The sequence below is a fragment of the Aphelocoma coerulescens genome (assembly GCF_041296385.1).
Source record: "Aphelocoma coerulescens isolate FSJ_1873_10779 chromosome Z unlocalized genomic scaffold, UR_Acoe_1.0 ChrZ, whole genome shotgun sequence".
NCBI lineage: Eukaryota > Metazoa > Chordata > Aves > Passeriformes > Corvidae > Aphelocoma > Aphelocoma coerulescens.
The window spans coordinates 35,189,032-35,203,684 of NW_027184085.1; the positions used below are offsets into that span (position 1 = coordinate 35,189,032).

The 14,653-nt window shown below is 35.7% G+C and overlaps 1 protein-coding gene across 1 annotated transcript in view; it reads right to left on the reverse strand.

Annotated features, from left to right (window-relative positions):
• Positions 1 to 14,653, reverse strand: part of LOC138102952 (guanine nucleotide-binding protein G(q) subunit alpha-like) — a 114,606-nt gene that overhangs the window by 10,505 nt on the left and 89,448 nt on the right. The window contains exons 4-5 of the mRNA XM_069000779.1: positions 10,598 to 10,726; positions 9,499 to 9,628 (exon numbers count right to left, since the gene is read on the reverse strand). Of these exons, the coding sequence (XP_068856880.1) occupies positions 9,499 to 9,628; positions 10,598 to 10,726 (259 nt within the window). The remainder of the gene's footprint in view (positions 1 to 9,498; positions 9,629 to 10,597; positions 10,727 to 14,653) is intronic.

Here is a 14,653-nt window from a genome sequence, read left to right on the forward strand (position 1 = left end):
CATGTTACAGTACTTTTACGAGAAGTAGGGATAGGATTACAAGGAGTATAGAAAGAGTCCAGCATTGGGGATCTGACCTTCTGTCAGATGCAACATGAAGGAAGCTTTGCCAAACCAAGCAAGACAGTGTGGCTCTTCAAAAAAAACCCAAAAAAACCAGCAACAGTGGAGAGCAGGCAGCATTTAACAGTTTGTTCAAGTACTTAATCTCCTTTTATGAGCAGCTCCATCTCACCAAATTCCTTCCAGAAAAATCTTGTTTCAGCTTCAACAAAAAATGCTGCAGATAGAAACTTGAATAAGTAATATACAGAAACATGCAGCTGGATCTGGCTCAAGGCTTTCTCAGTAGCCTTTCTCAATGACAGCCATTGTCAGCAGTGAAGCCAGCCTTCAACAGCAGCACCAACAGCTCATCATAGCCCCCCTGGCTCTGCACATGGAAAATAAGCAGCAGGATTACTGTTTTCACCATGCCTGAGGATCTGCTGGACTGGGCAACTTTCCTGCTCTGCTTTTGTCTGCAATGAGTCCCAAACTGCATAAAAACATACTGGTATCACCAGCTGTTCCTCTATTTTTCTTACTAGGCTATACGGATGCCAGCATAAAATTCTCCATCTTCCATACAACATGACAGAGTTGCCAGTCCAATGTAAAAATATCATTATGAAACAGAGTAAGAAATACAGCAGACATACTCCAATAGTGAATTTGTTAACTATAAACAGGATACATAGTCCTGGACCAAGTTATTCTAATATTTAAATAAGTATCAAGAAAAACCACTGTACTTGCTAATTAATCACATGACCGTCCAATTTTATGATTACATACATGTTTTTATGAAACAAAAATAAAATGAAATTTCTTTATACTATGTACCTCATAACAGATTCTATGCTGGAAAATATCTGTACAACCATTAAACATTAACACAAATACAAGCAGAAGTATAAACCACGTTTTCCCACATTTTATCCAAATGCAAACTTACTCTTCAGTAAGTTTTAATGGATTAAAAAGGATTACACTTCCTTCCAATTTTATTTTTATATGTATACTTTCAGTTTTCTTGTTAGAATGATGTATTTCTAGTTTAGATGTAAATATTGAAATTCTCTTTGCTATCTGTTGCTCTGGAAAAAATGCAATTACTCCTGCAATTAGAGAAATAGCAAAATTTAAGTAATTTATAAGCACTTGATTGTCAGATCCTGAAGAATACCTGCAAGAGTGCTAAAACAGCATTTAAGAGCTGTATCAGCTGGCACCCAGTGAAGGGAAAGCAGCATTTCCCAGCTAACAAACAGTGCTTTGACAGAAAACACTAAGTACAATATTAATCTGAAACAACAGAGAAGCATTAGTGGAGCTTCACCCTTTATTGTCTTTATGAATATCTAGAGTGGCATCTAGTGGGCATACTGTATCTCACATACTGAACGAAAAATGTAGCAATTGCTTTTCTCTTAAGAATTTGTTAGCGATTTAAGTAGCGTCTGTTAAAAAAAAATTAGGATTTCACAGATTCTGAGGAACTACATTTTATTGGAATGCAGTGGGAGAGAAGGTGGGGAGGAGGTAAACGATGCATTTTTCAGTGAACAATTTGTGTATGCTGGCAAAAATGCTTATTTGAGTCAGAGGGAATTCAGAGATGGTAACTGTAGAAAATGAGATACTGACGCAAGAGAGCTTCAGAAAAAGCACAGGTTAATATTTCAGAAGGTTAGTGTCACTGTAATGGACTCTATTATTCTGGTTTGACAAAACCTTTTATTGTGAATGTTTATTATGTACAACTCTGTATTAACTAGGAATGTCTCCATTATCCAAGTAAGACTTCTGGCAGTTATTTTCATAGAAGCAATGTCAAGCTGTACAGAAAGACCTACAGTGTATTTCTTGGCTAAAAATTTAATAAAGCTGCTACGCAAAAGCAGGGAAACAGTAGAGGAAATCAGGAAGTGGGAGGTAAGTGCAGAGTCCTCCACTATGTAAAAAAGTAAATACAGTATCAAAATTGGAAGTGCTTCACATTTTTGCCACCAGTATGAAGCACAATCTTGTAGCCCTACTGGTATGACTAGTCACCTAAGTAAAAACTGCAATGGTTTTACAAATATTTTGATGAGTAACACAAGTGCCGTGAGAGGCCATTTCAAACAGAGCTCAGGAATAATTCCTTTATTTTGTTCACTGTCTTCAATCATTCTGTAAACTAGCCTGAAAAAAACAGCTTCTGGTAGACGACTGGGAAGACATCTCTGTAGGTGAAAACTGTATTTTTAAATCACCTGGAAGAAGAACTCTCAACTCTCCAACAAACTGATTTTCCAACACTGCACTTCCAAATACATGGCAATTTTATAAACCTAGCAGAGACACAGATGAAGGAAGTGGCAGCTGAAATCCATCAAATCAACATGTTCAACAACCATCAAAATACAAAAATACTGTCCAAACAAAAAACGGTCTATAAAGTAGTCATAAAATGTGGTTCAAGTATTGCTGTCAAGTACTTTTTAAATGCAAAAATAGCTCTTAAATTATTTTTCATGATAAAACATGAATGCCAGAATCGGCTATCGATTATAAATGTAGGAACATTTACCAGCAGCATTTTTGGCAGCCTCTGTATGCTGTTTCATGATCATTCAGCCCCCCATTTTCATTAGGAACCACCCACTTTAATAAAAGAGAGAGAGTCTCTTGACTCTTCCTAATGCAAATCTTTCCCAGCATTGACAGTTTACATTCAAAAGGTTTTTCATCCACAAACCAAAAATAAATATGCATTTGTGTGGACAGGTATGAACAGATACAATACATCCAGCAATGAGGTCTGTCACAGGTAGTTAATGTGCTATTTTCTCAAGTATCTAAATAAACAATCAGTTCAGGAGATTTGATTTCCCATGGAGAAAAATAATTAAATAAGTATGAAGACTATTTGAGGATTTTAATTCTAACTGGGAGTTTATATAATTCCTCTGCCATATGCTCAATTGTTCTGGATTGTTGGTTGTTGATGAAAAAACCAGCCAACTGAAGCATTACATTTATTTATGATGTAGAAAGAGAGAAGTGCTCTGATCCCAGAATTGTTTTCTTTCAGCCTTCATGCTAAGTCATGTATGACTAACCTGTGAATAAGGAACACAGAGTGCTGGAAGAGAAGTGGAAGCACGCCCAGATGTGAACAGCATGAGAGTTCTGATGAAAAAATGAAATGTGTTGTTCAGATAATTGCCTCTATGAAGAGTAAACATACTCAGAACTGTGCAGCCTCGTGCCATTTCTTATTTTGCCCACAATAAAACAAAGTGTGACTGGAACACTGTACCAGTTTATTACCTGTTAACGTATTACACAAATGAACACTACACAACTTCCATCTAGGCTCATCTGTTTTGCAGATGTACTTTTGTTCAGATTCAAAATGTAAGCATGCGTGCCTGCATCTCCATACCTGTACAAACACAAATGAGCTAACAATAAAAATACCTATCCTGGGTTTCATGTAATTATTTTAATTTAATTTTAATAAATTAGATTTTAACTGGAATATTTGTTAACAAACTAAGCAACACTGATCCTTTGTATGTGTGACAATCTACAAATAACAAAATTTTCCATCAATCAAAAGAACAGTCCCTTTATTCAGTTACTTGAAGCACAAAAACATTGCAGAAAACCACGCTACAAAGTTCGTTCAGTTTCAATCTGCAGTTGTGGCTGAGATACCGAAGCCCTAATTTTCCTAATATCCTGGTTTGCCTTCATCTGATAAAATTGCAATACAGGTCTTCAGTGCAAATTAAGTACGGTGAAGGTAACAACATTAATACAGATATCTACTGTCAAATAAAGTAGGGTTCTTCATGGGTATTAAAGAAGCTATGGTAAAACTTTATGGCATGACTTCAAAGATGCTCCCCAAGGAAACAGAAAAAAACCCTCTTTTCACATGTCTAGAAAATACTAAGTTTTTTCTAGAATAAAAGAGGAATTTATATTGGAGTGGATCTTTATGTGGAAGTCATCAGGTACAACTCCTTGCTCCCAGCAGGAAAAACTTTTGTCATTGTACCATTTTACTCATGGCTGTGTTCAGTCAAGCTTTGAACATTTCTCTTCAGGATCTAGATCCTACCTCTCTAAACGAACAGTTCTGCTTTCAGCTCTCATGATATAGGAACACCAAATCAAAAACAGTTTTACTGAGGGCCACTGTATTTACAGACTATTAAGTCACTTTAATCATCCCCTGTTGGCAATGTTTCAGACAAAACATTTTTAAGACCAGCTTTCTTCCTGAAGCATTTAGCTCCATGCTGCTTCCATAAGAGACTCAGTCGTCTATCCTGTTCTTCCCGTCGTCTATCCTGTTCCACTTGTCTGAGACCCCTTGAATTCCTGAAAGATTTGTGCAATGGCTATTGGAAATGTTGCTCAAGCCACCTCCAGACCTCCTGGTTCTGTTCACATCTCAAATTACAAAATTATGCCTTTTTACTGCTAGTGACATGCAAACATCCGGTAGTGGTAAATGAACCCGCTATTCTACATTTCCAATACCTGGAAGACTTAATGGGGACCGCAGCTTACTTTGGAAATAACAGCTACTGCTTTAGAAGTCTGTAAACTCAGGGTAAAAAGCTGTCAGACAAGGGGATGCTGAATGAGAATGAGAGAGCATAAAGGTACAGCAGCAGAATTCTCAACAGTGCAAGCAGCAGTCTTCACACATCTGGCTGCTATGCCACTGCAGCAATGGAGCAGGTTTAGACAAGTTTCTGAGGAACTCAATTCAGAATGAAGAGAAATGTACCTCATGCAAAAATCTGTGTTGGAATATTTCAGAAGTGACTGATCAGGATTGGAAGAAAAAAGATCCAATCTGGTTATCATACCAGCTTAGTTGATGCAGGTTCTTAAAGGACACAAACCATTTGGTTCCATATTGTAAGGAAGTGAAAGCCAGTGGACAAGAAGATGGGGAAATATCTTTGCAGCATAATTTTTTTTTTAATGTCCATTGAGCAATACAGTATTTGCCAAGCTCTCTGAAGAGACAGATCCTAGAAAACACCATAATATGTCCGAAAGGAGGCCAGGCAGGAAGTAAGTGCAGTATTAGACACAGCCTGAAGACACAGAATCATGGAATGGTTTAGGCTGGGAAAGACCTTTAGGATGATAATGTGTCTAGAATTTGTTAAGCCAAAGAATCAATTTTCCTATTATTTTACAGAATTCTTAAACCATTCCTGCCTGCTTCATACATTACAATCCTTTTCCACAAGAACTGTAATCTGGGATCAAACCTGTAAATACATGGACTATAACCAGATGGTACATTTGATAAAACTTTAATGAAAACTGAGTTACAGTTTGATGATTAAAGGGAAGGGAAGGTACCACTGTTTTAAAAGAAATTCCATTGCATTATAATGTTAAAACTACCAATTTTGGCTGCAGCTAAATCAAATGTAATTTCTTAAGACATAGTACAAGCTAGAAAAAAGGCTTTAAAACAAAAGCTGTTTTTTAAAAAGTACAGTACTCTACTTAACAATCTCCTCTTACCAAGGAGGTTCATAATTTACCTCCAATCCTGTTAGAATCTCACATTTTGCAATTTAACCAAAATGTATTACTTCTGATGAGAAAAATCTAAACTGCCATTTTCCCCCCAAATATCTTGTGCAATGTTCAGAACACTCATGATGACTTACATCTAAAAATACTTCATGCTGTCTAATGCCTCTGTTGCTTTGTAGCCTCTGAAAAGACTTATTTTTGATAGTTTAGAAAATTTCTAATTTTCACTGAGCCTATTCATTCATTCATTTAGCTGAACTGAGGAAATTGTATTCTGTCTTTCTGGTTCTGCTCTGAGAACGCTAGAAAAACAAAAACATACATATAACCACCACAGAGCTATACAAACTATATGAAATTTCATATACCTTAAGACTTTTAGTGCACTAATAAAGATGTACAACCTTCGATAAACACTGATCTCTATTTTGCTGTTTCTAAATACTTAACTAGCTGTGTAAAGATAATGAAACCCTCTTTTTTATGGAACTCTATTTTACAAATATACTTCTATGTCTCTAGTTCTTCTGTAACTGCAAGTGATTACTAGTTCTCTTACAAAGCTGGAACTCATTTTTCTAATTATTGCACTGAGACTGAGATTTTACATGTTGAAAGGAGCTACCTCTAACACACATTCAAATGCAGAACATCCTGGAAATCTAGAAAAAAAATTCCTTCATTTAATCTAGAAAAAAAAAACTTTATTAAAAAAAGTAAGTTGATTTTAAACATGGAAAAAGTTCTAAACTGTGCTGCTTGATAAAACTGCCAATTTCTCCAAATTTGCTGGCATAATTCAGAGCCAGAGCGTGACCTAAAAGGCACAATATGATGATTCCTTCATTTTTTATCTCGCTTCTAATCCTATTGGAGTTTTCTGAAAAACTGAAAAGGTCAAACATCTAATAATTTAATTTATAACATGTTCTCCTTTGTCACATCACATCAGACTGATGGAATATTTACTTAATTTACCGTACTATTAATGTAATTAGTATATTACGTCCTCTGGTTCAAATTTTGTCCTCCTTTTCAACAATGAAACTAGACAGACTTTCTATTTTATTAAGGGCAGAATTGGGAACAGTTAGCTCTCTCTCCTTTGTGTATGTTGGAAGAAAGAAGCATTTCATGACTGTACATCAACTGAAATTTTTGCAGGGTGTGTTAAAATATACCATCCTTACTGACTCTTCCCATTTTGTATTTATGCACCAAAATCAAGTTATGCGCAATCTAGACACACACATAAAACAGAGTTTGCCATTGGGTCTGAGTATAGCCTGTTAGAGAAATCACAGCTAAAATACAGTTGGGACAGCCAGGCATGCTTATCTTCAGGACTGAAGCTCCCTACTCTTCAGATATTTGTCATGGGAGTGCAATTTCATGGATGTGTCATTTAGAAGTCATCCTTCAACGTCTCTGAATAACAGGCAGTCTGAACTCTTGTCTTATTTTCTATGTGGGTCCCCTTACACAGGAGTTATATTCCTCAGAACTTTGAATTCATAACTCCTTCAAGGGCATGAAAATATAAAGAGTCTCCAGCTCCACATCACTTATATCCAGTGCGAGACACTAACAAAGCCTCCCAACTAAGAGTAACCCATCCAATTTATAATCCAAATGCATTTCTCTTGAATAAGGTAAACAAGGAAAGAAATGAATTTACAGCTGACCATCCACAAGGCACTACATTTTGAAATAAAAATCACGAGTCTTCAGGGCTCTAAACCACTTACATAGTGAGGAAGGTCATACAACCCTCCCCCCCCCAATAGAAATAGTACTTTTTAAAGATTTCTATTTACTCATGAAAATCATATTAATGAAAAACTGTATTACTAAAAAGGATGTCAGAAATGATTAAACATTACAGTTTTCTTTGTAAAAATGTACTCAGGAAAAGAGACTTCAGGCAATATGCAGTGGACTAATTAGAAAAAGAAAGTAGGCCACCTTACAAAAATCACAGTTTAATCAGGCCATGAAAGCAATGAAAAGGAAAATAGCAGAACACTGTAAATTGTCAAGTCAGATATTTTAATTTCCGTATGAGGCACACAGACCAAAGAAGGATTAGATTCTATCCTAGTATCACACTGATGGCATATATAATAAGAAAGTAGAGCGTTTGCACACACTCCCTTCACTTTGGTGCTAAAATTTCAATACTGTTCCACAATTTAAAGGTAAGTGTGAAAAGTATCTCTTGGCTGGTTACCAAAGTCTTTGAGTTAAATCCCTGTCTTCCCTCTTGAGGTTGTCACACGTTAGTGAAGAACAAAAATATCTCTGCGGGCTAAATTTCTTGATTCAAGGTGTCAACAAACACATTTAAACCCATATTTCTGCCACACCCACATTCAGACAAACTATGCTTTGCTTTATGTGGAATAAATAAACACATTAATTAATATTAATTCCGGGACTGCAGTGTTTAGAAACACAGGGGAGAGAAAAAGAAGGGAAGAAGGCAGTGTCCTGGCATACCAACAAAACCTAGAAAGACAGGCTACAGGTTTACTGAAAGCCAAAACTTAGGCTCCCCAGATTGGTACTCAGCTCTATGACTGTCTGGATCCTTTCTAGCGTTGGAGTAACACAGGCCTAAGTGTGCTGGAAAGCCTATTAGGCTATGTATGTTATGGCTTGAAAACAAAAACTGGTCTGAATTAAAGTCATGAATGTATTTCAAACTGAAAGTCAAAAACGTTCGAAGTTTTCCTCTGTTGTTAAAAAGAAACATAAATAATTCAGTAGCAAGGTGTAAAAACCACCTGCAAGAAGGTTTTGACCTCCATGAAGCTTACTTTGGATAGATAGAATAGTATTTGGAAACTATCATAAATAATTTTTCTCTATGCAATTTCCAATACATTTTGCTTTGATTTGTATAATTTAAATGCTAAGTATTTGTGCGTTGACTTTGTGGCTACAAAAGAATAATGCAAACAGAAAAAGATAGAACCTTGAATCAAGCCAAGTCTGACAATTTCTCTTTTTTAACAACACATGCCTAGCTTCCAAAATTACAGGAGATGAAGTTGGTGCAGGCTACATCCTAATTTCTGGAAGTTCAGCTTTGAATGACACAGATGATTATACAATTAACATAAAAATAATTTTGCTTCATAAAAATACTACAAATGTAAAAGTTCCCAGAGCTCCCAGGCTTTTTAAAAAAATTAATCCTAAAGAAAGTTCAACATATAAAATGTGATTGTCCAGGGACATCTGTTTTACTTTATGTCAACCATTGTCTTAAACAGTGCAGCCATTTAAAATGTTCTCCTTTTTTCATGTAACTTTTTAAAATATGTGATTAAAGATCTGCATGGGAAAGTGCTAATAAGTAAAAATCATAAAAGTTTGATGAGTAACTTAAAATAGCCCTCAACATAAAAAAATTGTCCTTAGTCTGCATTCAAAATAATGGATAGTGTGCTTTCCACCCTCAGCCCACCCACTTGCTTACTTCTCTTTCTGACATAAAACTACAGTGTACACCTTTGGCTTTAAGTCAAAGGAATGGAGTTTACTACTTCAGGGTCTGTTCCTTAGGAATCTATACATTTTGTTTTCATTTACACCACCTATTATTGTGCCTCTGCTCATAACAGTAATTATGCAAACATTTCTCTCCATTCAACCATATTCCTCTTCAACACAAAACAGAGACTTCTTTGAATCCTTCATGGAGTGGGGCAGCGTTGCCCTACTTGAAGATTGAACCCTTCCTCCCCTTTGATCCCTGAAGTGCTTCTCACTCCACTGGGTGCCAGTTGTGCATGACTGATTGTAGATGCATTTAGAAAACACCTGGGACTGGACTGGTAAAACTTTTTTTTGAAGTCGTGGGTTTTGTTGACAATTGCTTACCTCATTATCTGACTCCACAAGCACTTGATCATATTCACTAAGAGCTACTAGGAACATGATGGATGTGACATTTTCAAAGCAATGTATCCATTTTCTTCTTTCTGATCGCTGGCCTCCTACATCCACCATTCTGCAAAATTAACAACCACATCAACTCCATGAACACATTAACAGATAAACACCCAATCACACACACCATGTCAAAAATCATGGGTTTAGTTAAAAACATAGTTGGTTTGTTTTTCTTAATGTTTCTTTTCCCACTGATATTTAATAGAATCTGCTTCAAGGAGACAGTTAATCATGTTTGCTTTAAGTCTGATTTGTTTTCTGTATTTGAACTGTTGTGAGTCTCAAACCCCTCAGAGTTATGAGATATAAAGGTCTCATGAGCAATGAGTTGGCAATGTATGCCCTGTGTATTCAGCAAAACAGATGTGAACAAAACAGACGGTGGACTGCCTTTTTCCCCCCAAATTAACAGAATCAAAATCCACAACTTGTTAAAGCCGCCCCATTTTAAGCAGACAAATAGAATATGTGTCTACTAAAGTTTTTGGTAGCCAAAATCAAAACTCAAGTTTGCTTGCAGTGTATTCCTACTTAATCTCATGTCTCCGTGTAAACACAGGCGTCTAACTTGTAATTACAATTCCATAGTTATTTTTTAAACAACTGTACTTGCACTAAAGTATGTTGATTCCTCTCTTAAAGGAAAGTAATTTATCTATAAAATCAACTACACAAATGGTAACCTTTTATTCCATAATTTACACAAATGATAAGGACATATATGGTTGTATTTTCAGATTATTACTCACAGTCAAACTTCGATATATATTATTGAAAAGATGAATTGCAGATTTCTATCAGTAAAAACTATTCTCAAAAATAACAAACCTAATTGCCTTTGATCCTTCTGACATCTCTGAGTTCCTTATGTGGACAATTACATGAAGATAAATTGACCAAGCTCAAATTTTAGAAATAGACTAATTGCTTTTTATGCACTTAAAAACAATATCCTATAAGTGGCATTACCAATGCAAAAGGAAACAAAAGAAACAAAGCAAGTGGCTGCTAAAACTTTTTTTCCTACCTGAAAATGACGCTTTGTAAGTCAAATGGATATTCAATGATCCCTGTTGTTGGGACTCGAACTCTGAGCACATCCTGCTGGGTTGGCAGATAGGTGGAATCTGCTATGCGGTCCAAGTCATTAAGATAGCTATAAACAGGGAGAAACAACAGGAATGCTAGACAGTGACACTATCATCCCACTGAGGAAAAGAGAAAGGAAAACTAGGGAAGGAAATGGGCTGTGGGGTAGGGAGAAATACAACAGAAAAAAAAAAGCATTATCGGCAGAAAAGAGGGCACAAAATATAAAAATGTATTCCATCCCCACTTATGTAGCTGCAAGCTAATTCTACAAGAAAGGTAGCATAATTATTACGTGTTTTTTTCCCATACAACTTTGCTCGGCTTTCTTTCACATGTAAATGCACTGAAGTTGTCAATTACATAATTCTAGGAAATTTAGAGACATAGTATTATACAGAGTGTGAGAAATACACAATTACTTTGAGTATGTAACATATTTCTTGATATTCATTCTGTAGTGCCTACATATACACACCTGGATAAACTAACATAAACCTTCCAAAGAAGAATGGACTGCTATAGAATATACCATTCATTACCAGTTATAAAATGACAGGAGGATAAAGAGCACTGTTTTGAGACTAAATTAAAAAAGGAAAATCCCAACCACTGACAATTAAAACATTCTCCAGATCTTGTTATCATAAGGCAGCACAAATTATTAGTGGGATCTCTGGCACCTGAAGTCCTGCATTCACACTGAAACTTCTAATTAGGTTGATAAGTCTGCAGTACATGAAACACACTCCAGCTGGCTAGCAAATAAGCCAAAAATACTGTAAAATGCTTGTAAAGGTTCAGTAACTACAACATAAAACTACTCTGCTTATTGGTAAATGGTGAATTTCAACCATAAAGCACTAGTGGACTGAAGGTTTTAATCAGCTATCACAAGAAACTTCCTCCAAAAAAAGAAGGTACCCATGTGTGTCCAGGAGCTGGACATCCCATGAAATCAGTGCACCAGAAAGCTTATGCTCCTCCCAGGGTGGACATCTAGCAGAAAGGCTGCTGCAGGAAACCACGTTCTTTGACATTTGGCTAGCTCACAGCAGAAAAATGACCTACAGCTAGCCACTAGATAAACTATCCTAGGGATTCCCTCATTCACTCTCGGGGATGAGAACAATGGTCTTTGTAATTTATTACATGATGATGAAGTGCCACCAACTTCTGAACATGTTCTTTTCCCTGTAGTAATTAGTGAAGGCACTGTTTTTAAATAAAGCCACACAAGAAATAATCAGACTTCTTCTAGATGTTCTGAATTACTTTTAGTAAAATAGTGAGAAGAAGTTATGCTGAACAATGACAGAAACAAGGAAGTTTAAATTCTACCTTACAGTAAAAATACAGAAGAATTACTTTGTTAGCTTTGGGGAGGCGCCAAATTATTATTGGCTCAATTATAAAATTTTATTATCAAATTTCATTCACTGTGCCTTTATTAATGGAGTATCAATCCAATAGCAAATACCAATGTGAGAAAGTTATATATATATAATAGATATATTTTTATATATATATTTATATATATGTATAATGAACAATAGATCTCAGATAAGCCAGAAGGTACGACTGTGAAAATATTTTCTGAGAATGCTGATTAGTTTCTGGCAGTGATAAAAAGGCTTGAGAGTCTGAGCACTGGATCTGCCCTCAGATTTTTTTTACATAGAAAGCAGCAGGAACAAGCTCACGACCAATTTGTTGGTGGAAAAGGAAAAAAAACCCATGTAACTGAATGAAATCCACCATAACCATCAATGTAAGAAGTGACAGACCCTGAACTAGATTCTTATTCCCTCCCATTCGCAGAAGAATTTGTTGTATTTTGTGATGAAATTTTGGAAGGATATAAAGAAGCATTGCCAGTCATTACGTGCTGCAGTGATATTCATACGAGCAGGAGAATTTTAACTGAATAAATTGGCAGGTGGCCCATTTACACAGTTGTCTTGCTGCATTCGTTTGGCCAGCTTTAGCTGCAGTCTCTAAGGTGAGCCTGGTTACTGCACCTCTGCACAGTGGACATGTTACTAATGCATCTGGTAATGCACATCTGGCTGGTTTTAGAAAGGTGATAAAGCAAAAGGATAGATACTGTTTGATTGTTACATCTCATTTGTGTTTCAAGAAATCAATAAACAAGCAGGTGAGGTTTTGTGTTTTTTTTTCTGTCCTAAGTTTCAGAAACATTACTTTATCCTTAAAAATACTTACCTTTTCCTCGTCCTCATTCTTTATGCTCAAGTTCTGCTCACTCAGTAACTAAACTCAGGTCAGTACCTTTTCATTCATTTCACCCATAGCCCCTTACAAAGTCTACACAGTCCACAAGAGTCTTTATGTATCCTTATGGAGTCTTACTTCATTCCCCAGATTTCTTCACTTAGCAGATTAAAGAGAGTTGGGCTCTCTAAGAACTGTCTTGACTTACATATTCAAACCCATAATCAAGGAATTAGTGTCAAAACCAGGAGGAGTATCTCACAGAAAAAGAAAATCAGAAGGATGCACTAAATCCCCTAAAAAGAAAACCTTTGTGACAGTCAGAATCTACAGGCTAACAAAAGCCATTTAGAAAATACCCTGCTTTTTTTTTTGTTGTTTTCCAATAATATTTAGCCCCTACCACTTTTTCTTCTAACTTAAAATAATAAAACTTAATAAAGGAATGTATTATTGTATCAATTTATTTAAATGAAAATATCCCAGTTATTTGTTGCCCAATTTAAAGTCTTTTATTATTGCTATTTTAATGCTGTGACTATACAGCAAACAGTCAATGAAATTCTTCTTAGATAGAAAAGAAACAGTTTTCATTTTGATTTGTGTTTTTTCTGTTTGGTTTCTTTTTCTGTTTTTTGGGGGGTTCTTTATATTCTATTTTAACACAGACACTTCTGCGGAAAAATTACTTGTGCTGGAACTCAGATTTAAATCAAGTTTTGCACTGTTGTTCTGAAGCAAAGGAACAGGTATTTTCTGCCACTGACAGTTCTACAGCCAGTTACACTTCCTGTTACCCTAGGAAGATATGTAACTTCATGTTCTGCTATCAAGTTCAGGAGGATTAAACATTTTTCTGAAAATCAAACGTAAAGTTTTGCCAGCAGCAGCAACACAAAGTTGCCTTAAAGATATTTGAAGATCACTAAAGATGGGGTGAGTTTCTTTTAAAATTTACATAACCTCTAAAATAAAGTAAGAATTTCAAAAAACTCTGTTTTCTTTAAGTAAGAACTTCCATCATTGGAATTGACATCAGGGCCTTTCCTTTCCATTTTATGCACTCTTTTATATCATTGTCTGAAGACTTCTGATCTGTTGCAGAAATTAAATGTCTCTTTTCAGTTAGGTGCCATCTTCCTAAAATAGCAGTGGGAGCAAATCAACACACATAAGCTCAATACATTATCATAACTTTTGTATTAATTGCAAAACACTACACCTCTACATCCATGGTACTACATAGACAAAACCAAATACATTTTCTCCTTATGAAGCACAAGAATGGATTTTTGCATTGCAACAGAAGTGGTGGGGTGATGGTCTGATTATTTTGAACAACTGGTTGCTGAGCTGAGTCACTGTTTCAAAATGCTGAGGGAATATGTAAGTGAATGCAGGTCACTACATAAAAAGAAAAGACAACTAGAATACAATCAATATTTAAAGACATACTAGCAGCACACACATTTTTCACATACTACTACTCTAACTGTTCCTGTAACACTGAAAATTTATTATTTGGCTTATGACAGTTAATCTGCTGTCAAAATAAAGACTTATACTTTCAAATCTTCCTTGTACCAAAAGAATTGACTATTTAACATTTTTTTTAACCCTCATGAAAGCTGGAGTTTAAACAAATTCCCTCATCATCAGGGAAGTGCAGCATTGCATACATAAGCTTCAAACATTCTACATCTTATTAAATAAGTAATTTATTTATTTTTAAATTACTTCATTAGGCAGCAACCTTAAA